The 24,593-nt window shown below is 44.3% G+C and overlaps 1 protein-coding gene across 5 annotated transcripts in view; it reads left to right on the forward strand.

The window, feature by feature from the left end:
• HRH1 (histamine receptor H1) overlaps window positions 1-23,144 on the forward strand; it is a 92,493-nt gene extending 69,349 nt beyond the window's left edge. For 2 of the 5 annotated variants that reach the window (XM_044385069.3, XM_057311934.1), the window contains exons 2-3: window positions 17,369-17,497; window positions 20,222-23,144. In XM_044385069.3, coding sequence (XP_044241004.2) covers window positions 20,257-21,720 — 1,464 coding nt within the window. In that variant the 5' untranslated portion in view covers window positions 17,369-17,497; window positions 20,222-20,256 and the 3' untranslated portion in view covers window positions 21,721-23,144. Of the gene's footprint in view, window positions 1-17,368; window positions 17,498-18,454; window positions 18,518-20,221 lie in introns of those variants that run through there. The other 3 variants (XM_048226712.2, XM_026501367.4, XM_057311935.1) reach the window with 2 other exon arrangements.
• Window positions 23,145-24,593: the final 1,449 nt, after the last annotated feature.

Here is a 24,593-nt window from a genome sequence, read left to right on the forward strand (position 1 = left end):
CCTGAAAATCCCGTCCCCTGTAAGAACTGTCACTGAGGTGCATAGGCTGCTTGCTGGGACCTGGAGTGCTCCAGGCTGAGCCTGCCCATACTTGTATTTCCTCCAAACACGCGGAGCCTCCAGTGGCCCCAGGAAACAGCAGGCAGTGAGAGGTGTGGACTCCTCAATGCTTCCTGAGCCTGCCCATGGCAGGTGAAAATGTGCTGGAGACACAAGGCGGAGACAGTAAATTGCTTTCTGGTGTTTTATGTAGGGAACATGGTGCTGCTTTTACCCTTCTAGGCTTGGGCTGCCTCCTCTAAGCTTTGTTTGCCTCTACTGCCTTTACCAGGTCGTTTGAGCTTAAAGGAACAGACAAGTGGAGGGTAATTACCTGCGAAGGGTTCCCTGCCTATCAAAGGGTCACTTTTCCTTCACAATCCTGCTTCCCTGGGAGCAGGAAAGAGACGATCAACCCCTGATTCCTTGATTGAACTGAGAGGAGAAATCGAGTCAGATAGAGTCACTGGGGTGGCTGCTCCCTGAAGTATCTGGAGGTGGAGGAGGTACAAAATGAGTTTGTAAGAAAATGTAAAATGTAACAATTCGCTGAATGCCCTGACACCTACTAGACATTCACATTCAATCACCCTGGAATTCCCAGGATGATTCCCTCTAAAGAGCCCCTTCAACTGACAAATCCTTTCATGTTAGACACTGCACCCCGCCCCCCCAGAATGTTGTAAGGAGTTGCTTGGCCAGAACCTTTTTCATCTTACAAAACTGAACCTCTGTACCCATCAAACACCAACTCCCCATTACCCCTTTCCCCAGGTCCTGCAACCATCATTCTACTTTCTGTCTATAAGCGCTTTAAGAATAGATTCATACAATATATGTCTTTTGTGACTGGCTATTTTACTTAGCACAATGTCCTCTAGGTTCATTTTTGTTGTAGCAAGGGTCAGAATTTCCTTCCTTATTGAGGCTGAATAATACTCCATTGTAGGTATAGACCATACTTTGTGTATTCATTCATTGGTTGATAGACACTTGGGTTGTTTCCACCCTTTGAATAATGCCACTGTGAACATGATTATATCAGTTTCTCCTTAAAATCGTCCATTAATCCTATATGCCAATGATAGTGTAGTTGTTCTAATGGCATGGGGTACTAACAGTCAGCCTCTCTTTAACACCTACACCCTGGGCTCAGGAACTGGGGAAATAGCAAAGTAGCTGGAGGCAGGGGCCAGGGTGGGGATGAAGGACAAGCCAGGGTTGGGCCAGGACAAGGAACCGAAACCTGTTGCATATTCACAGCTGTAACTTTCCTGGATTGGAAATGTTCTCTTGGCCACCATTTATGAAGCAGATGCCCATTTAGGAAAAAGATGGCAGGCTGACAGGAAGGTACAGTGGTCCAGGTTGCTGACTGCTGACATGCTGCGTAGCCAAGGCCAAATTACAAACATGTCCAGGCAGAGCAAGTGGTCCTCTCTATCCAGTGTAGTGTCAAGGCACTGGGAAGCATCCATCCTCCATCTTGAGACAACCCTACCTCTCCCTTCCAGTCAAGGTGCCTCAGGTTCCACCATTCAAGCACATGAGACATGCAATCATAGTTGTCCAAATATGTCAGAAAGGGCTTCTTTTTACAGAGCAACTCTCTTAAAATGCATATGTTCCTTAAAGAGCAATCTGAATTTTATAGCCATAAGGATTTTTAGCGTTCATCTAGCTCGATTATTATCAAACTGTATTCTGAGGGGCTTCTGGGGATTCTGGGACAAGGAGGGAGGGGAAGAGCCAAGCAGATGGGGCTCTGGGATCCCCCTTCCTCTTCTCTAACCAGAGCAATCTGCTTTTCTCTGATTATAAATTTTCGTAAGAACCAGTAGTTGTGCTACCAAGAAAAGGGGTGGGAGGTTTGAAATCCTCTGATCTAGTGCGACCCCCTTGTTTGCTAGAGGAAGTTCAGAGAGGTTGAGAGAAGTGTTCGAAGTCATACAACAAATTCATTCAACAAATACTTACCAAACACCTACTATGAGCCAGATGCACAGTAAACAAAGATGAGAGGACAAATCCTGTGCCGTGAAGAGTGGGCTCTTCTCGCTGGATGGCTTCTCTGCAGATTTGCAGAGAATGGGGATGGGACACATGGGGAGATTTGGCAGTGAAGGGGACAGCCTTCGCCCCACCCACCATGTGTGCCTGCCAGATTATCCTCACACCCCACATCTGAGTGATGGCATCACTGCCGTACATGCCAAAAGGAACAGACATGCGTTCTCTTTAGTAGACTCTTCCCCCACCGTATCGTTCCATCCCTGCTGAAGCCCTGTGATATGCATACCTACTGTGCGCCAAGCAGTGTGGGCGTATGAGGCTGTCAAACTGATGAGGACATGGCTCCTTCCTGCCTACCGGGGAAGAGAGAAGCTTTACACGAGTGACTCAGCTACGGAGTCCGCGCTAAATGCCAGCCTTCGCGTTTGGGTTAAGGAGGGAATGTGTCTCTTCCCTACAGTGTTAGGGAGGTGGTATTGAAACGGGGCCTCTCTTATCTTCCCAGAGTTTCAGTTAGGAATTTGGGTGTTGGGGTCAGGCAGCCCTTACTTCAAAGCTGAGCTGGGCCATGTAGCCATGGAGCTTGGGCAAGGGACAGGAACAGAGTCTCATCTGAAAAATGTGGGTGACAGGGGCACCTGGGTGGTGCGGTCGGTTCAGCGTCCGACTCTTGATTTAGACTCAGGTCTTGATCACAGGGTCGTGATATTGAGCCCTGTGTTGGGCTCCTTGCTCAGTGGGAAGTCTGCTCGAGATTCTCTCTCTTCCTCTCCTTCTGCCACTCCCCCCTAAAAAAATAAGGGTGATGCTAATAGCTCCTTCCTGACCGGGTTGCTGTGAGGATTAAATGAGACTATGCATAACAAACTCTCAGCTTCAATAGATGTAGCTCTTGTTTACAGATAAGGCGGTGGTGGGAAAGAAGCCTTCCAGACAAAGGCACTGCCCAGGCACACGAGGGCAGAGCAGGCAGCCTTGCACAGGGCACCCCGTGTGTTGGGGCTAAGAGCATAGGAAAGGAAGGTGTGCTGGCAAATGTTATGGGAAAGTGTATCCAGGTGGCAGCAGGGCCTCTCCCATTCCAAACTGAGGACCTAGGCCCCCTACACTCATCAGCTCTGATCATTTTCTTGTAGAACCTTTGGAATTTTCTAGATATAAGATCCTATCATCTGCAAATAAAGAAGTTTGACTTCTTCAAGTCCGTGTGCCTTTATTGCATTCTCATGCCTAATTGCTGGGCTGCCTTTAACTTCCTTTATTTACGACTAGGTGAGAATCAGGCCTGGCTGGGGTCAGAGAGAGGGACAGACTACCCTTTGGAGGGATGGCCATGTGAGTGCCAGGGCCAATCTCTCAAGCTCCGCTGTGACATGAGCTCCCAGGCTAATGAGCAGAGGGGAGAACACTGGGAAATGCTTTTCTGCAGCACTCATAGCTGGAGCATATTTCTAGAGCATTTAGTAACTGTTTATTGAGCAGCTCCCTGGTTCTTGGGGCTGAGGACACAGAGATGACTCAGACTTAAATTTGGCACCTACGGTCTAATGAAAAGTCAGGTCAGTAATTAAGGAATTACAACCCAGCTTGACAGGGGTTGTAACTGAGGTCTGTACAAAGTTCAGAAAAACCCTAGAGAAGGAAGCCAGTGAACCCTGTCTTGTGGAACTGAGAAAGTCTTAAAGGAAGTGACATCAGAGCTGGTTGTAAAGAATTAATTGAATGTGTTATCAGACTGAGAGGGAAGGAACAGGCAGCCCAGGCAGAGAGAACAGCATTTGCAAAGGTATGGGGGTGCGCGAGAGCCAGGTCTGTGGAGGCAACGTGGAGTCCCAGAAAAGGAGGCTACGCAGGAAATTGGGTCCATCCCGATGGAAAAGGCTTTGTGTGAGGTCAAAGGTTTTGACATGCCACTGCCTGGCCCCGGCCCTTTGTTTCCAGAGTGGCATCTATTTTTGAATGCTTGTCTCCTGGGCTTCTGTGGTGCTGTTTGGAGTAATTTATGGGAAAAGAAGAGAAAGCACCAGGAAAGCAGCTGACACAGGAAGTGGCCCAGTAGAGTAATAGGTGGGACAAGAGGTGCTTTAGGATTTTTTTTTTGCCTCTTTAAGAGTCTTCGGGAAAGGTTTAAGTTACTTTCCTTCTGTTTTCTTCCTGGATGTTGGACTTGAATTTCTTCTGAATATGGTACCATAGTTAGACTGGACGCAAGACAGCCCAGTTTCATCTGGGTCACCCTTGGATGATACATAGGGGGGTCATCCTGTGTATCCTATTGTGGCCTGATGGCCATGGCAAGCCATTAGACTTTCCGTAGGAGAAAGAGGTGATTGGATGTGTGGTTTTTAGAAAGATTATCTGGCTGGTGCGTGTAGGATGGGCTGAGGGGACCTAGATCAGAATCAGGATGACCAGTTCTGAAGCTGTTAAACAGTTGAGCAGAGATATTACCAAAGTCTAAACCAGAACAGCAGTGGCACAAATGGTCATTATCTCTGCTTTTCGGTAATCTGTGGCGCCAATCTTAGAGCAGCTCTAAGTATGAGAGGGCAGCAACTGGGAAGGAAGTTCTCCTGAAGTGTGAGGTAGGTCAGATCCTAATCATATCCTAAGGCCTTAGATTTTCTTTGTGTAAATACACACCCAGAAGGAAGTTTATTTAAGTAGCACAGGGTTTCACCTGGCAGACTCCCCTGAGTCGGCCACCTGTGAGACTCCCCTGTTACTTCTGCAGTGCTTGGAGAGCTCTAGACAGGATCACTCTCTTTTTGCTCTGTTGATCACTCCTACCCTCCAGGAACTTTCCGGGCATTTATAGAGTCTGTCCTTACATTTGCTGAAGGAAGCAGCCAGGAGTAAGGTTGGCTGTCAGTCACTGGAGAGATGATTGCTGTTGGTGTTGCCCAATTAACCAGCAGGACAGAAAGTTCTTGGACAAACAAGGACACAGCCCCAGCTTTCCCAGAGGCACGTTGGAACAGGGTGAGAAGTGGGAGTCTTACTCATGTTTCCATCTCCAGCAGCGTGGCCTAGCATAACACCTGGTACCGCATTATTGCTTAATTAATAGTTCCTGAATATATTAATGAATTAGCATAACATGAAACCCAGAAAATGGTCATGTTGGGTCAGGACTGTGATGTGTTAAAGAAAGAATTCATCCATTCACTCATTCATCATTTATTGAGCTCCTCTTACCATTCAGCTTTGGGTTAAGCAATGGTTCACAGTCTTGGCTACATCTGGAGAGTTTTCAAAAATCCTGATAATCAGACCACACTCCATACCAAGAAAATCAGAATCTTGTCTGAGGGTGGGAGGCAAACATTAGTATTTTTTAAAAAGTTTTATTTATTATTTACTTATTTGAGAAAGAGTGAGCAAGAGAGAGAGCACAAGCAGGGGCAGAGAGAGAGGGAAAAGCAGACTCCCCAGTGACCAGGGATTCTGATTGTAGGGCTCGATCCCACGACCCTGGGGTCATGACCTGAGCTGAAGGCAGACGCTCAACTGACTGAGCCACCCAGGCACCCCTAGAATTTTTTTTGAAAACTCCCCATGGGATTCTAACATGCAGCCATGGTTAAGAACCTCTGGGCTAGGTACTGGAATAATAGGTGACTATCATATTGCTCCTGTCCTTGTAAGGGTCAAAGTCTAAATGAAAGATACATTCATTCATTCATTCATTCAGTAGAATACAGAGCATTAAATACCTCAGTAGAGATATGGGAGATGCCTGGGTGTCTCAGTCAGGGAGTCTGCTTGAGATTCTGTCTCTCCCTCTCAAATAAATAAATAAATCTTAAAAAAAAAATAGATATGGAAGCAATACTGTGGGAACCCAGAGGAAGGAGTGCTTAGATGTGGCCAAAGAATATAGGAAAACCTCAAAGAGGAAGGAAATTTTAAGATAAGTTTTGTATGATAAATAGAAATTCAGGGGTGCCCGGCTGGTTCAGTCAGAAAAGCATGCAACTCTTCATCTTTGGGTCATGAGTTTGAGCCCCACGTTGGATGTAGATGACTTAAATAAATAAATAAACAAATAAACTTTAAAAAAAAAGACGTAGTTCATCATCTTCCTTCCTTCTTTCTCTCCCTCCCTTCCTTCCTGCCTTCCTCTCTTCTTCCTCTTTTCTTCCCATCTTCTTTTTAAAGATTGATTTATTGGTTGGTTGATTGATTTTAGAGAGCGTGCACAAGCAGAGGGAGGGGCAGAGGGAGAGGGGGAGGGAGAGAGAGAGAGAGAGAGAGAAGCAGACTCCCTCCCTGCTGAGTGCAGACTCTTAAATTATGATCTGAGTCGAAATCAAGTCGGATGCTTAAGTGACTGAGCCACCCAGGCACCCAGCTTCCCATCTTCTTTATCAACCATCCCCTTCTTTCTCCTTCTCATCCTTCTCACCTTGTTGTTGCAGGCAGGCTCTGAAGTAGGCCCAGAAGGAGAGAATTGTATACAAAAATGAGGTCCCCACTCTGAAGGCACATCCTCTTCCAGGAGGAGGAAACAGCATGTACAGAGCCCAAAGGCTGAAAGAACTTGAGGTGTCTGGGGCCAGTGACTTCATTGTGACTGCAGTATAGTGGGTCAAACATGAAGGAAATATCATGCCAGCCATCTAAAGGGTTTGCACTTTTCCTTAAAGGCATTTGGGAGCAAAATGAGCATGTGATGAGATTTAAAACAAAGCTTACTACATTTTAGGTGGTACCTGAAGTGACTGTAAATTGTAAACAGTCGTGGCGTTGATGAATATTGACTCACATTGGTTTTCGATTCTTTTGATTACCTGCAGGAGAGTTTCAATTTAGTGCTGGTAGATCTTTAATACCTATATTGTAAGTACTCATGTTTTGTTTTGTTTTTTAATGAAGAGCCTTCCTCAAAATATCTGGCTAGAATTTAATCACCTTGTATTGTTGTCATCATATTTATTCTTATGGAAATCTTCTATAGATGACAAAAAACAGATGACTGGCTTCTCATACATGATAGTAAAATAAACCGGAGCTTTAAAAAAGTGAATCTGTTAAATACATATATAAAGGAAATGATGGTATAAGAAACACATAGATCCAGCAAAGATTATAATGGGAGTAGGCAAACAACTGGAGGAGAGATCCAATTTATCAATTTTTCTTTTTATGGGTCATGCTCAGGGTGCCGAGTCTAAGAACGCTTTGCTTAGCCCTGAATCCTGAAGACTTTCTCTGAGTTTTTCTAAAAGTTTTATTGTTTTACTTTTTACGCTTAAGTCTGTGAGCTGTTTTGAGTTAATTTTCTTATGAAGTATGAGGTTCTGAGTGAGGTTCAGTTTTTTGCCTATGGACGTCCAACTGGTCCAGCACCATCTGTTGAAAACACCCTTTCCCCAGTTAAATTGATTTTGTACTTGTGTCAAAAATCTCTTGGGCATATTTGTGCAGGCCTGTTTCTTGGTACTCTATTCTGTTCCATTGGTCTGTGCCTACCCCTCAACCAATACTACAGTCTTGATTACTGCAGCTATGTAGTAAGTCTTGAAATCAGGTAGCCTGATTTCATTTTATCCATTTTATTTTTCTTTTGAAAAATCATTTAGCTATTCTCGTCCCTTGTCTTTCCATATAAATTTTAGAATGGTCTCATCCATATCTACAAGACACGTTGAGATTTGAACCGGAATTGCATTAAATCTGTACATCAGTGTGGGGAGAGTTGACACATCTACTATGCTGAATCTTCTGCCCTGTGAACACAGTGTATCTGCCCATTTATTTAGATCTTTTATTTCTTTCATCGGCATTGTGTAGTTTTCAGCATACAAGTCTTGTGCAAGTTCTTCTTCAGAGAATGTATTGATTTCCCTTCATTTCCTAAGGGTATTTTCACCGAATGTGAGATTCTGGGTTGACATTTCTTTTCCTTCAGCTTCTGAAAATATTATGTCACTTCCTTCTCATCTCCACATTTTCTGATGAGAAATCTACTGCCATTCTCGTTATAGTAAGGTGTTTTACTCTGGCTGCTTTCAAGATTTTTTTTCTTTAGCTTTCCAAAGTTTAATTATTATGTGTCCTGGGGTGTGGGTTTTGAGAGGACGTTATCCTGTTTGAGGCTCACTCAGCTTCTTGATGAAGGTTTATGTCTCTTACCAAATTGAGGGAGTTTTCTTCAAGTACCTTTTCATCCACACGCTCCTTCTTGTCAACTTCTAGCACCATGCCTACATGAGTGTCGACACTTTTCTTATATTGTCCCACAGATCTCTGGGACTCTGTCTTTTTTATTTATTTATTTTTTTTAGCTTCCAGTCTATTTTCCTTCTGATGTTCAGTTTGGGTAATTTCTACTGTCCTGTCTTCCAATTCACTTATTCTTTCCTCTGTTCCCTCCATCTTGATGTTGAACCCAACCATTGAGTTTTTATTTTAGTCACCAGATTTTTTGGTTCTAAAATTTCCATTTGGTTCTTCTTTTTTCTTCTGTTTCTTTGCCCAGACTTTCTATTTTTTCATTTGTTGAAGCATGTTCCCATTTGCACATTGAAACATTTTTATGATGGTTACTTTAAGGTGCTTGTCAGGTCATCTTAGCATCCCTGTCATCTTGGCATTGGTATCTATTGATTGCTTTAAGAAAAATTCTGTAGGAGCTCTTCCCAGTTTTTCATACGAGGAATGATTTTTGACTAAAATGTGGGCGTTTTAGGTGGGCATTTGAGACTCTGGATCAAATTGAATTCTTCTGTTTTATCTGGTGTTATTAGACACTGCTCTGGCAGGGGAAGCAGGAGGCAGTGGGAGGAGGATGTGCTTCATTACTGCTTCATTACTTCCAGGTGGGGGTAGAAGTTCCGGTTCTCAGCTCAGCTTCTGTGACACCTGAAGGGGGAGGGGTCTTCATTACTCATGAGCTGGGACAAGTTCTGGCTCCCTACCAGGCCTCCAGGAATAACTCCCTGGCTGGGAAGGGTGGAGGTGCCTCATTACTGTTCCCCATGTGGCCTCCACTCTCTGGGGGGGGGGGGGGTGGAGTGCAGGGCTTCTCTTTACCCGATGAGGATGAAAGTTCTTATTAGGGGCCTTAGGGACACCTGCCCAGCAGGAGGGTTGGGTCACCTTGTAGCCTGGTGAGGGTGGAAATCTTGGCTCCACTCCGCCTCTGCTGGCCAGGATCGGAATGGGGCTCTAGTGTTTTTGGTGGCATTTGGCTGCAGGTAGACCAGTTTTAGTCTACAAGTTTTCTATTTTGCTAGGCTGCCCCTTTCCTGGTCCTTTGGCTAGACACAGTAGGCTTTTGTTGGGGCTTTTTATTTATTTATTTTTTTGTCTGAGCCCATTGGCATTTCTGAGCTGCCAACCTTTGTAGCTCAAAGTCTCCAGATACATATGGCCAAACAAAAACCTAGGCAATTCATCACTGTGTCATTCTCTGGGTCCTGGGATTCCTAGCTGGTCTGCCTTTGCCTCTCCACCTTTTGGAGTTGTCTTATGTTTGTTTTAAATATAATATTCAGGGTTTTCTTTTGTTTTGTTTTGGTTTTTTTTTTTTACTATACTTAGCAGAAAAATAGGGAAAAGTACCCTTACTCAGTCTTCCCTGAAACAGATGTCTCAGTATGTTTTAAAAGGTCTCCAGGTAGCCAAGGTTGAGAACCACTAGTATAGGCCATGAGTTCCATGAGCACTGGGATTGTGTCTACCTTTCACCTAGCGTAGCATCTGTGCCTGATGGCTCAATAAGGAGTTTTTGAATGGATTGATCAGTGGAAGGAGGAGGGGATGGATGGATGGGTGGATGGGTGGATGGATGGATGGATGGATGGATGGGTAAATGAATGCATAGGAGAATGGAACGAGCTGCCAGACCGATTCACTCTTACCTATGCTCCTGTCCGCATATACCTCAGTCTAGAGACAAACCTTGCCCCAGTACCAGGAGGGGGCTTGGCCAGCAGGTGGCGCTGAGGAGCCCCAGGTGTGGTGCTGGGATGGCTGCTGCACAGTCAGGCAGGGGGTCCCTTGACTGAAGGAGACAGACGTTAAAGAAACTCCCAATTACCTAGGAGCTACCTCTTGTAAACATCTCATCTGCCTCTCCTTTCTCTTCTACCAGCTCTTTTGTTTCCTTCAATATCATACACAATTCTTTTTTTCTCAAGAAGAAAACAGCCTGGGTAACTTTGGTCTTTGAAAGTGCCTTTCTCAAGGCTTAATCTCTGGGGATTTGGAACAAAAATAAAACATTATTCATTGTGTCCTGAAATGATACGTGTGTGTATGCTGGGTCTGGTGTTGTGTACACTGTCCTTGTCTAATGTTAGCATAGATGTTTTTAGTTCCAATGCCGTGAAATCTTTATTTAAAACCTGTATTTACTTCTCTCTCTTTCTTACTATAGTGAAAAGGTGGGTGGGTTAGGGCAGGGGGTCTGAAGCTCATTCAAATAGCCTAGAAGGTGGGTGTCACTTGGGCCGTTAAGGGACTTGTTCTTCAGTCATCTTTGGACCTTAGTGCTGGGCTTTGGATCAACTCCAAAAATCTCTGTTTCCACATCATTAAAATGGGGGCAAAAAATGATTCCTTTATCATAACTGGCACTGTGAGGATTCAATGAAGCAACATGGAAACCCTCCCAGCCCAATGCTGGTATGTAGGAAGCCTTTGAAATACTACTTTTCTTCTTATTCATTGCTTTCAATGTCAGAAGGTAAGAGAGAATGGAGCTGGGCTTTTTATACTTCTTTTGTTTGCCATTTAGTGATAATTATCCTTCAGCTCCCCATTTGTGGCCTAATTTCAAAATCCCAGCCTGTCACACCAGGAGTGGGGCTTGGGAAGAGCAGATAAACAAGTCCAACCCCCCAAACTCTTTTTTTTTTTAAGATTTTATTTATTCATTTGACAGAGAGAAAGAGAGAGACAACCAGTGAGAGAGGGAACACAAGCAGGGGGAGTGGGAGAGGGAGAAGCAGGCTTCCCGCTGAGCAGGGAGCCTGATGCGGGGCTCAATCCCAGAACGCTGGGATCATGACCTGAGCCAAAGACAGACGCTTAACGACTGAGCCACCCAGGCGCTCCAACCTCCCAAACTCTTAAGCCAAATTATAAAATGAGAGAGGATCATGGAGGCACAGGAGGGAAGAGTTGATGTAGCTATGTCATGTCCACTCTTCTGCTGCTAAGGATGAAGAAGTTATTTGTAACATCTCACTGTGCCCCTTCTACAAGAAACCATTTTATCTAAAACTTAGTTCCAGCTAAAGCTGTCTTTCTGCAAAGTGACTATTTTGCTTTTATTCAAACGACACTAGAATCTTGTAATTGATCCTGTTTTCCTCTTTGATCTGGCTCCTGGGAAGCTCAGAGACAAAATTGTGACCCAACTCCAGTGGCATTTTAGGATCTACCCTTAGTTTCATTCTTATTTGCCTAATACTCTTTTATTTCCTCTATAAAAAATCCCAGTGCCTGGTGAGTATTTTAGGGAGCAATACTAGTGTACCAAAACAGGTTTTTGAAACAGACAGAAGTCTGGAAACCTAGACAGCCTCCTGCTTGGACCACTGAATTTCTTTTTAATCAACTTTTTTGAGATATAATCTACATATCACAAAATTCACCCATTCTGAGTAAATCATACAATTCAATTATTGTTAGTAAATGTCCAGAGTTGTATAATCATCATCAGAATTCAATTTTAGGACATTGCTATCACTTCCAAAGACTCCTTCTTGTTTCCACCCCCAGTCTCAGACAACCACTAATCCACTTCCTGTCTCTATGGATCTCCTATTCTGGACTTTTCCTGTAAGTGGAATCATACCATGTGTTGCCTTTTGTGTCTAGCTTCTTTTACTTGCATGATGTTTTTGCAGTTCATCCATGCTATAGCATACATTGGTACTTTGGGGGGTTTTTTATTGACAAATAATATTCCATGGCATGGATATACCATATTTTGATTATCCATTCACCAGTTGATGAATATCTGGGTTGTGTCCATGTTTTGGCTATTATCAACAATACTAGAAACATTCACATGCAAATTTTTGCATGGATGTATACCTTCTCTTCTCTTGAGTAGCTATCTAGGTATTGAATCACTGGTTATTATGGTAACTATATTTAACTGTTTGAGGAACTGCCAAATTTTTCTACAGTGGCTGCACCATTTTACATTCCCACCAGCAGTATAGGAGAGTCCTAATTTCTCAACATTCTCATCAATGCTTATTATTGTCTGTCTCTTAAAAATATAGTCATCCAGTGGGTGTGAAGTGGTATCTCACTTTGTTTTTGATTTGCATTTTCCTGATGACTAATGATGTTGAACATCTTTTCATGAGCTTCTGAGCCATTCCTGTACCTTCTTTGGTGAAACATCTATTCAGATCCTTTGCCTGTGTTTAAATTGGGTCATACGTCTTATTACTACTGAGTTGGAAGAGTTCTTTATATGTTCTGGACATATCAGACATATGATCCGACAGATGTATGAGGTACAAATATTTTCTCCCATTCTGTAGCTTCTGACTTTCTTAGTGGTGCCTTTTGAAACACAGGAGTTTAAAACTTGACAAAGTCCAACTTAATTTTCTCCTTTATGAGTTGTACCGTTGGCGTTGTATCTGAGAAATCTTCAGCTAACTCAAGAGCTCAAAGCTTTTCTCCTATGATTTCCTCTGATCGTTTTAAGACATTTAGCTGTTACGTTTAGGACTATCGTCAATTTTGAGTTGATTTTTGTGTATGCTGTGAGGGGGAAAGGTCTAGATTCATCTTTGGACATGGAGACATCAGTTATCCCAGCACAGGTCATGGCATTTGTCCCCTGCCTTGTTACATTCCTTCCTCTACTTCAGTGTGCCTGCATAATGAGCAACACCGCCCCTCAATGGCAGCCACGCCCCCCTCTTCTTGTCACTTCAATTCATGAGACCAACAGACTGTCTTGGCTGCACAACCCCCATTTCAGTTTTCCAGAAGAGAGAATGGGACTTAGCCCTTCTGGGTCAGATGACATCCTCCAGTCCAATCACATGACTAGGGATCAGGTTTACATGGTATAAATTTGGCTGCCAGTTTCTACCCCTAGCTGGATGATGGTTCTCCAAGAAGGAGGCTTGTGAGCTGGGCAGATACCCCAAAACTATTCTATTCCAGGGTGGTTACCTTGTATTCAGCACTCCGGATTCCCTATGAACTAACCTGACGTTTTTAACTCGGAGCTCACAGGTCATGTCCTCAAAATTTGTTTTTGCTTGACCTGTGATCAAGTGTTCAAGAAAACAAATAAAACAACTAAATAAGTGACATTTAAAATTAAAAGTTTCCATGAAAAAATCCAGCTTTTATGCTTCACTTAAAAAATAGGCAGATCCGGACCTACAGTGGTTGGTGGTGTCTAAGCAAGAGCTGCCCTCTTCAGACAGAATATAATCTCAGGTTGCCCCAGTCCCCACCACTCCCTTTTGCTCGACACACAGTCCCCTGTTCTTATTAATTCTCCCTTCCTGACTCTGTAGACATTTGAATGTGTACCTCCACTCCCAGAAAAATCCTCGGGGCCCCTCTCTTCCCACAAGGTCATCTACCTCTTGCATCTTACCCAGAGGCTAACTCTTCACCCGGCACTGCCCTACATTCAAAGTCAGGCATGTTCGGTAGCACTGGGTTTATAATGCGATTTTGCTATTTGCAGTCTGCTCTCTGCACCACAGCCAGTGGCACTGATAAGCCTGGGTGTTTTATGGAAATTATGCCTTGGCCAGACTCAACGAGAAAATGCAATACTTGGGGTACTTTCATGCATGGCACCTCACCCTCAGAACTAGAGCAAAGAAACCAATGTTCAGACGTACTTGACTAAAACAAGCGTCTAATGCAAATGATTCTCGGAGGGTGGAGCGGTTTGGAATGAGCAGTGGTGGGTGAGGCAGTTTGGAATGTATCAAGAAAGGAATCCCAAACTCTCACTTCTCACTAAAGAAAATAAAAGATGTGCTAAGAATGTGGAAGACCTTTCCTTAAAAAAATTTTTTCCAATGGAAGAAATCTGTTTTATTTTGTTTTTAAAAATGAATGCAGTTAGTTCTTATTTTTCCCTGTTATAAAACTAAGATGCTCTCCTCGTTGATTATCTTGGGAAATGCCAAAGATAATAAACATCACCCACCACCCAGAGGAAACCACTGTTAATATAACATAATGGAGACTCACCCTTATGCTAAACCTGATAACAGAATTGACATCATTCTGGATAAACAACATCTGTTGTAAATTTAATTTCATTGTAAGCATTTTTCCATATTACTAATGGTGCTCCGTAAATGTGATTATTGGTGACTGCATGGTACTCTATTCTGTAGCTGTCCCATCATATATTTAGTTCCCAGATGTTAGGTTTCTTTCCTTTTATTGCCTATCATAAATGATGTTGCAATAAGCATCCTTGTGTATAAATCTGTATTTATGATTTGGATTACCATGAGAGAAATTTCCAACAATAAAGTTTCCAGGAAAAAGTAGAAAAGTTAAGTGAAGGTTATCAATATTCATCAATAGCATAAGTCTTACCTCCAATTTTTGTTGGTTTAGACATCTTTGTGAAAAATAAGCTCACGCCTTCTGCAGTTAGATCCTTCTTCCTGTGTCTCCTGCTGCCCTTCTCGCTTTTTGTGTCTCGCTTTTCAGAGCCCATCCAACAAACATCTGTTGAGCATCCCTCATGTGCCAGCATGGGAGAATGGAAGTGAATGAAAAGGTGTGGGCCCTGCCATGAAGGAGGGGGTGTCTCCCTGATGGTCATGGGTGTCTCACATCAGAAACAGAAATAGTGGACACTTTCCATGCCCTAGAGTTGCTCCCTGTTTAGTTAGGAACAATCACCTGAAGAAAGGATGATAAGCTAGGTGATGTCAAGGGAGTTAGAAGCATCGTGGAGACACAGAAGGGGGAGCAACTAAGAGCTTCAACGCGAATGGTGCTCCATGCAGGGGAAACAGCACAAGCAAAAGCATAGAGGTGTAAAAGAGCTTTCTTACTCCTTGTCCCCTGATGCCTTCCTGGACTCATCATTCCAACGATTCCCTCCTAATGCCTCAAACTCAGCTCTGTACTTTTATTCTTTCTTTTCTTCATCCTTAAATTCCTCTTCCTTCCTCCTGGTGAACTTCTACTCATCCTTCGAAGCCCAGCTCACACATCACTCCTTCTCTGTTCTTCTTGACATCTGCACTCCACCTTGAGAGAGGCTGTTCCTCTCTCCTCTGTCCTGTCACCTGCTTTGATCCTACCTCAGTCATCATATTTGTCCCAGTTACATTCTAGAATTTTTTACTTTTTGGTGCTGTTCCTTTACCTTTTGTCTTTATTCTCATGTTAATTGACAAACTCCTTGAAGTCAGGGGCAGTGTACCAGTTAGGTTTCAGTTTGGCTGTGTGTGATAGAAAACCTAAACTATCCCAGAGGGGGAGAGCCCTGACTGGTTTGGCAGCTCTGCAGTCATCAGAGATCTCAACTCCATCCAAATTGCTGCTTCACTGTTCTCATTTTGTGGCTGTTCCTCATGGTCCCAAGAAGGCTGCTTAAGCCCTGTTCATCCTATCACCATTCCAGCCAGCTGGAAGAATCAAGGCCAAAGAAAAGAACACATCCTCCCTTTAGGGCTGCTTTCTGGAAGTAGCAAACTCCATTTCCATTTCCATTTTATTGGAACTTAGTCACATGGCCATATACAGCTACAAAGGAGCCTGGAAAATATAATGTCTATTCTAGGCAGCCATGTACTCAGCTAGAAAAATAGAGGTCTATTCCTAAATAGAGGAGAACTGATACTGGAAGACTATGAGCAGTTTCTGCCACAGTGAAAAACAAGGAGGTCAAGGATGATTCCTCTGAGGCAGACTGGACAGGCTGTGGGATTGTTGTGTTATTCACCCAGAAATGGAAGAAAATACAACAGCTGCTATTAATTGAGCACTTCCTATGTCAGGCACTGTACGAGGTGCTTTCCTCCCATTTGAGGAGTGAGGAAAACCAAGACTTGGTGCAGTGAAATACCTTGCCCAGCTAATTAGGGCAGAAGCAGGATTAGAGGAGAGGTTAACTGGTTTACAAAGCTTGGGTTTTTAACCACCGCCCAATTCTTCCATCCAAGTGAGCTCTGAGCCTTCTGTGGATCAGCATTGCTGAAATGGGATGGGAAGTGGGGAAGGTAAGGCCACTGGGAGCCTCATTTAAAGTGTAGCATCTCTCCAAACCCACCAATTCCTCTTGCCTCCCCTTCCTATTAGCAGACATCCCTGCCTATTGGTCTCTTTTACCTAAAACCAAGGTCTGCAAGTTTATTTAGGTAAATAAATGCCCCTGAGAAAGAAGGAATATTTCTAATTTGGAATCAGATTCAGGCCACCTCTCCTTGCATACCTCCCATGATGGGGAACTTACTATCTATCAAGGCAATTCATTGCATTGTTTGATAACATCAATTTTAGAAAGTCTTTTTTTACCTTGAGCAGAAAGTTGTATTCTTTGGCAGTTCAAGGTGTTTATTCTTCAGTTAGACCTGTAGTTCTCAACTAAGGATCATTTTGCCTCCCAGTGGATATCTGGCAACGTCTAGAGATATTTTTAGTTGTCACTACTGGGAAGAGGGGGAGGAGGCTACTGGCACCTAGCAAGCAGAGGCCAGGGATGCCAGGGATGCTGCTAGACAGCCAACAGTGCACAGGACAGTCCTTCACAACAAAGAATTGTCCAGTTCAAAATGTCAATAGAGCAAAGGTTGCGAAACAGATAGACTCAGGTTTGCATCTTTACTTCGCCAGTCTCTTCCTAGCTGTGTGACCGTGAGTTGGTTGCTTCACCTCTCTGAACCTGAGCTGACCATTTCCTCATCTCTACCTTGGGGATCATCACAAGTCCTCCCTCTAGGCTTGTGGTAGGCATTTAATAACCGATATCTGAAAAGCCCAGGGCTCGGCCCCTTACCGTTGTGGCTGCTCCAGTCAGCATTCCCAGGATATGGAAGGAACGTTGACTACTTTTGTTTACTTGCTGGCACATGGGCCTGATTGGATTAGACTATTTGTAATCACTCTGGAAAAAATCCTGCTGCAGCTAATGGTTTTGGAATGGAGCCATTGCCTTAATTCAAAAATGATGACTTGCTTGTGCACATGAGCCTCTTCGAGAAAAGGGGTTCATTTCTGCTTGTCACCCGGTTGTCGTTACCTGGGGATTAGCAGAGCTTTCCCACCCTGCTGCCTCAACTGACCCTCCCGACAGCCCCGGGAGGGAGGTAATGATGTGTTCCTTACTTTACAGGTAAGGAAATTGGAGGCGTGGCTGTTTACCCAAGCTCCGCACGGCCCATCAAGTGGCAGAGCTGGGGTGAGAACCCCCTCCTTCCATCACCTGCTTCTCTAGGGACACAACGCTATAAAGAATCTACAGGTGCCCGCCTTTCTTCTCCAATTGCCCTGTCCGAAGTGCCTCCTCTAGCTTCCCTTGTCTCTTCTCAGAGCACACCCATCTCCTGCACCATCTCTCTAGTCTTGGCCTTGATCCCAGAGAGACCACCTCAGAACCTGCTGGGGTCTGGGCAGCCTGAAGGGAGCATGGCCTCCTGTGTAGCATGAGGTGCAGTGAGGATCCCTGTCCCCAGGTAATTTGCACACTCAGCTCGACGTCCCTTTGGCATTTATAGAGAGAAAACCATTCAACCATCTGCGTTTCAAAATGCAGATCCCTGAGGGAGGGGGGAGTGCCTTGCATTAGTTATCTCACCAGCTGGGGCGTGTTCGGGATTGGGTAAGAGGACCAGAGACTAGAAATGGCAGATGGGCCTGTGGTGGTGGCAGCCACACAGGCCCTGTGCTCAGGAGGGCCTGTGTTTCAGTGTCATGTTCTGCTGTTGCCATCTCGAAATTCTTAATAATTGTTTAATTCTTAATTTTGCGCTGGGCCCCGCAAATTACATAGCCAGTCCTGAGTGGGACATGAGATCACCGTTGATGTGGCTGCTCCTGCTGCCCTTTTGGGCGCCCAGCCTGTGAGGCCCACTTTTCATGGTTCCTTCAGGCTTCTTCTTCTTTCCCTGACGCCCTGCCCCCCAGCTGGCAGTCCTCAGGGAAGGCAGGGGCCAAGATGGGTCTTCATGCAGCAGGCGAGTGCTGCAGTTGCCTTTCCAGGAATCCTGGAATCCCATGGCTTCAGAGGACAAAAATGGATTCTCTTGCTCCTGAAGCAGATCCCTGAGCTGAAGGGAACCTTTCACCAGTAAATATCTATTGAATGAGTAAGTTCTGAGCTGAGATGCTTCGTGGCATCTGCCTCTCACTCACTCACTCACTCACTCACTCACTCATCCATTTAACAAATATGTATTGATCTTTTGCTTGTATGTTTATGCAGACTAACATGTCCAAGCTACAAAGGAGAACATGTGACAAAAAGTCAAGCTTACAGTGATAGGTGAGGAAGATAAATGTATATATGCTATGTTAATTTCCCCAGCATTTTCCTATGAAAATTATTGATGAAATAGAAAAGTTGGAAGCATTGTACGGCGAACGCCTATAAATCTACCACCTAGGTTATAAATTAACATTTTGTTCTTTCTACTTTATTATATGTCTGTTCCTTTATCCCTTCTTCTAACCAACTATCCATCCAACTTGTTTTTTGATTCATTTCAAAGTAAGCTGCAGACCTGAGTAGATCTCACCCTGAGACACTTAATATGGGACAGTAATTTTTAGTTCAGTGATCTCAACTCAATCATCACAGTTTTTCTTTTTAGTCAAAAAAGAAAAAAATCAATGATTTTTATATTAAAAAATCATTTTCTGTCACATTGTTGAATGACAAATAGTATATGCACAGTGAAAAGAGACTCTCGGTCCCTCTCTGTGCACAATGAGGCAAAGAGAGAAATAAGAAAAGAGAACTTCCCTCAAGGCAACAAGGGAAAAAGAGAAACGAGACACATCTGTAGCAGAGGGTGGTTGGAGCTACCTTGAGAATACCAGCCGGTGGGAGTGTCTGGGGGAACTGTTTCCTGCTTTCTCCCAAACAAAATCAAAATTAAACCTGAGATGAACTTCCGTAGCCTCTTTGCGCCTTCCTGGGGTGGCCGCGGGCTATTCCAAGGGGAGTGAGCTGGATCAGGGCTGCAGGTGAAGCTGGAGGTCCTGGTTTGAGGTGTGGAAGTGGAGAAAGAGACAGGCTGAAGCTGTAGAACTGGGGGCTATTATCCTCACAGAGCTGATGGCCGGGGCTGACGGGGGTGAGTAGGGAAGGCTCTGAGGCAGACAGTGGAGAGTGACAGGAGCAGAGAGCGAGACTGGGTCACAAGAGGAGAAGCATCACCTTCGAGGAGGAACACTCGAAGAAGCTGAAGGGTTGCTCTGATGGGCAGTTCAGAGCTGGAGGAGAATATGGAAAAATACCCAAAGCAAGACTCTAAACAGGATGCCTGGGAAAGGCTTTAGGGATCACCTGCGCCACCTTTCACGTTTGACCCATGAGAAAATGCAGGCTGAGAGATCACTCAGGATATCAGTGGCAGAGCTGGGACAAAATCAGTGCTACCCCCATGATGCTTTTCTGATAAAGTAACTCAAAGGTTCCTCCCACAAGGATCAAATGTCTTAAGGTCTTGCTTTTTATCTTAAAAAAAAATCATACAAATTTAGTTTTCTTCTCAAGAATTTATCTGGCTTTGTCTTAATATGGAAGCAGTTTGTTTTTGCTCAATTTTAAGAGAGATTTACACTTTGTTAGCGCTTCTCAGTTTTCTTCAAACTAGAGTGCCATATCCAGCATAGACCACTCATAATGCAGCCCACCTTCCCAGAACACATGCAACATGGGACTTGCACAAACTTTGTCTTGCTTTTGCCAGCTCCCTCACTAGAATGTAAACTCTATGAGGGCAGAAATTTTTTTGTTCACTACTATGTTCCCAGTGCCCAGAACAATGCCAGGATTTCACTAAATGGTCATTGAATGGGTGAAGAAATGAATGACTAAGGAAGAAGGGGATATAGACCGTAGGTAACAGCAGTATCTACTGCCCTGAATGGCATACAACCCCAGTTAGGTCAACTTGATGATACCAACTGACTCTACTGATCTCCAAGGCTCTGATCTTAATCTTTGTGTCTTTCTTCCCAGGGAGGGAGCCCCAGCTGGAGGCTGTTCTCGTGCCAATGACCCTTCCCAATTCTTCCTGCAGCTTCGAAGACAAGATGTGCGAGGGGAACAAGACCACCATAGCCAGCCCCCAACTGATGCCACTGGTGGTGGTCCTGAGTGCCATCTCCTTGGTCACAGTGGGACTCAACCTGCTGGTCCTCTATGCTGTGCGGAGTGAGCGGAAGCTCCACACCGTGGGGAACCTGTACATTGTCAGCCTGTCTGTGGCAGACTTGATCGTGGGAGCTGTCGTCATGCCCATGAACATCCTCTACCTCCTCATGTCCAGGTGGTCCCTGGGCCAGCCTCTCTGCCTCTTTTGGCTCTCTATGGACTACGTGGCCAGCACAGCATCCATTTTCAGCGTCTTCATCTTGTGCATTGATCGCTATCGCTCTGTCCAGCAGCCCCTCAGATACCTGAAGTATCGTACCAAGACCAGAGCATCAGCCACCATCTTGGGGGCCTGGTTTCTCTCCTTCCTGTGGATTATTCCTATTCTGGGATGGCATCACTTTATGTCACAGTCCTCAGGACACCGGGATGACAGGTGTGAGACAGACTTCTATGATGTCACCTGGTTCAAGATCATGACTGCCATCATCAACTTCTATCTGCCTACCTTGCTCATGCTCTGGTTCTACGCCAAGATCTACAAGGCCGTTCGGCAGCACTGTCAGCACCGAGAGCTCATCAATGGATCCCTCCCTTCCTTCTCTGAAATTAAGCTGAAGCCAGAGAACCCCAAGGCAGGCGCCAAGAAACCAGGGAAGGAGTCTCCCTGGGAAGTTCTGAAAAGGAAGTCAAAGGATGCCAGTGGTGAGCCTGTCTTGAAGCCACCATCCCAAGACCCAGACGAGACGAAATCTCCAGGTGTCTTCAGCCAAGAGGAGGACAGAGAAGTGGACAAACTCCAGTGCTTTCCACTTAACATTGTGCAAATGCAGACTGAGGCAGAGGGGAGTGGCAGGAGTTTCATAGCTATCGACCAGAGCCAGAGCCCAGTCGGGATGGATGAGCAGAGCCTGAACATGCATGTGGCTAATGAAATGTCAGAGGATCAGATCCTAGGTGATAGCCAGTCCTTCTCCCGGACAGACTCAGACACCCCCACAGAGTCAGCATCAGGGAAAGGTAAACCTAGAAGTGGGTCTAGCACAGGCCTGGATTACATCAAGTTCACTTGGAAGAGGCTCCGCTCACATTCAAGACAGTATGTGTCTGGCCTGCACATGAACCGAGAACGGAAGGCGGCCAAGCAATTGGGTTTTATTATGGCGGCCTTCATTCTTTGCTGGATTCCTTACTTCATCTTCTTCATGGTCATTGCCTTCTGCAAGAACTGTTGCAATGAGCGTGTGCACATGTTCACCATCTGGCTGGGCTATATCAACTCCACACTGAACCCCCTCATCTACCCCTTGTGCAACGAAAACTTCAAGAAGACATTCAAGAAAATTCTGCACATTCGCTCCTAAGGGAAGGAACAAGGGGATGCAACTAAAGTGACACTTAGGATGTTCCTGAAGAAAATGGAGGATGAAGGCCTATGAGTTGCCGGGCACCTGGGCTTTCTGGAGTCGGAAGAATAGTCTTAAGGACCAGATAACTTGGAGAGTTCTTAGGCACCATTGGTAGAACAGCAGATGGCGGTGGTCAGCAGAGAGATTGTACTCTGAATAGAGAGCAGGATATTTCAAGAGAATCAGATCTGGATGAGTTCTCCTGCTCCTCAGGAAATGTGGGAGCCTCAGACTCTCGTTGTAATTCAAGCTTGCAGACTGGGATTAATTGGAAACTGAAGGGACACGTGGGGAGAGTTTTACTGCTGAATTAGATGGAACTCTCAAGCCTTCCTGGAATGGAGTTATAGGACGGTGCAGAGACCTTACATATGCAGATAGACGCTGTCCCCTTCCAGGGGTCACCTTGATAGGCATGACAGCGATTCCATCTTGACTGTCACTTCTCAGAACACCTCTCCTCTGAGCCCCTCCTACAGCTTTCTCCAGAACCAGTGTCTGAACCATGTTGGAAATTCTGCTTTATTATTTCTCATCCACGCATATTTTAGAGTTGGTAGGAAATTATGCAGCTTGTTCGTTCATTGTTTTCAACCCTGAATTCCTTTGACTAGTAACAAAATAATGATAAAAGCTGCTCTCAAAAGAAAGAGAAAAAGGGTATTTTTTTAATGGTTGCACGACAAAAACAAACAAAAATGGGAATGGGGAGAAGAAAGCCATGTTTCTTGAAAGCTGGGTCGTGTTTATCTCGTTGAAGCTCCATGACACTCCACAGCAGGAGGATGCTGTTACTAGAGGAGCAAAGTGAGGTGTGGCAAGGCGGAATAAGTGCCAAACATCACATAGCTAGAATGAAAACCTGGTGGGGTTCCAGCTCGTTGTCACACGTTTCCTCCAACAGGCAAAAATTTATCCTTTAAGTATACAACACACGCGCGTGCGCGCGCACACACACACACACACACACACACACACACACTATTCCCGAAAGTGGTGGCAATTCTGAAAAGGATGTGTTGAGAGAAGGAACGGCTGACATAGAATTTGCCTGAGGCCATAAAAGGTGATACTTTGAAGCCCTCATGTGCATTTTCTCTGTGAGTTCTGCCATGTTTGTTGAAGAGAAGTCATCATGTTCTTTTGTAGTCACACTTCTTCAGTAAGAACTAGCAAAGGCATGGGAACATCCGGTTTTCCTTGGGGTTTACATCGCAATCTGGTTGTGATTTATATTTTAAAACTTACTGCCAAACTGTCATATATGTAGCAAAGTGGGGTGTGTGTACAAGCTGGTATTTTGTCTCTTCGTGTTCCTGTTTGCATGATCTGTTAAAATGACAGATTTTTACCTACTTAAAATATGATATTTGAAACTATACTGAGTTTGATTTATTTAATTCTACCTTTCTGAGTCTCTCTGACTGAGAAGATGTATTGAAACGTACTGTCAAATATTATAAGATCTGATATAGATTTTCTCTTTGGTTTCTGGTCACATTTGTAAATGTCTTTAGAAAAGAACTTACTTTTAATAACAAGGCTCACTCTCTGCTTGACATCCCCCAAAGCTCTTCTTGGTCAAAACGGGGGGAGCAAAAGAGACCTTTATGCTGGTTTTAAAAGCTTCAGCTGGTCTGTTCCCAGGTCAAAAAATGTTTCCAAAGTGCCCATTATTTATGCTGATAAATGGTTGAGGCAGCTAGTGAAGAGAAATGTTTATGAGCTCTGACTTTGGGTTGAAGAGACCTGGATTTGAGTCTGATAAGAACAAGAAATCATCAATATAAATTGTCAGAGCATAAAAAAAAGAGCCCCATGCATTATTGAATACAGTGTTTATGGTGCATACACAGTGGGGACTCATATGTAGTTTTATTTTATTTTTTTAAAGATTTTATTTATTTATTTGACAGAGAGAGAGAGACAGCCTGAGAGAGAGGGAACACAAACAGGGGGAGTGGGAGAGGAAGAAGCAGGCTCCCAGCGGAGCAGGGAGCCCAATGCAGGGCTCGATCCCAGGACCTGGGATCACACCCCGAGCCGAAGGCAGACACTTAACAACTGAGCCACACAGGCGCCCCTCATATGTAGTTTTAAAACATACTGAGCATACTATGTGCCAGGTCCTATGCTTTACGACCATTATTTACTTTAACCTATACACCAATCTCATGAGGGAGATTTCTGTGTTTTCACAAGTAGGCAAACTGAGGCACAGAGAAAATGAGGAATGCGAAGGCAGACAGAAAAGGAGAAGTAGAAAGTGGGGGACAGGAAGAGCATAAACCAAGTGGCATAATATTAATACACTCAAGAAAAAAATCTATATTCAAGAACATATTCTGTATTAATGTTTTCAGAAGTTAAATATATTCAAAAGAAGAATAAACCATCCTTAGCTTTTGATAAATAGAAATCCCTTCAAATGATTCTCTGAAGACCACATGAAAATCAGTCAACTACTGCATGACATAAATCTTTAAAAGCTTATGAAACTATTCCATCTAATAGAAATTGCTATAGATCTTAGAAGTTGGTAATGTTGATAAAGTGTTCATTCAGAAAATCCATTAGTCTGCAGATTGGCCATTTGATGAATTGGCTGTTTGGCTACTTGGCTTGCAGAAAATTGCTGGTGTCTCTTTTGAAAATGGGCCTTCCAGAGGTAGATTTAAGTCCTAACACGGGGTGGAAAGGATGCTGGGCTCTTCTGGCTGAGATGCATTCTAAGTTCTGTAAAGAAATAATGCTGTTAAGATCTAAGTTGCCAATATGTCATTCCACAATTTCTTGGGCTTTCAAAGCCTAGGTTGTGCAGCATATGG

The sequence above is a fragment of the Ursus arctos genome, unplaced genomic scaffold (genome assembly GCF_023065955.2).
Source record: "Ursus arctos isolate Adak ecotype North America unplaced genomic scaffold, UrsArc2.0 scaffold_14, whole genome shotgun sequence".
NCBI classification, from domain to species: Eukaryota; Metazoa; Chordata; class Mammalia; order Carnivora; family Ursidae; genus Ursus; species Ursus arctos.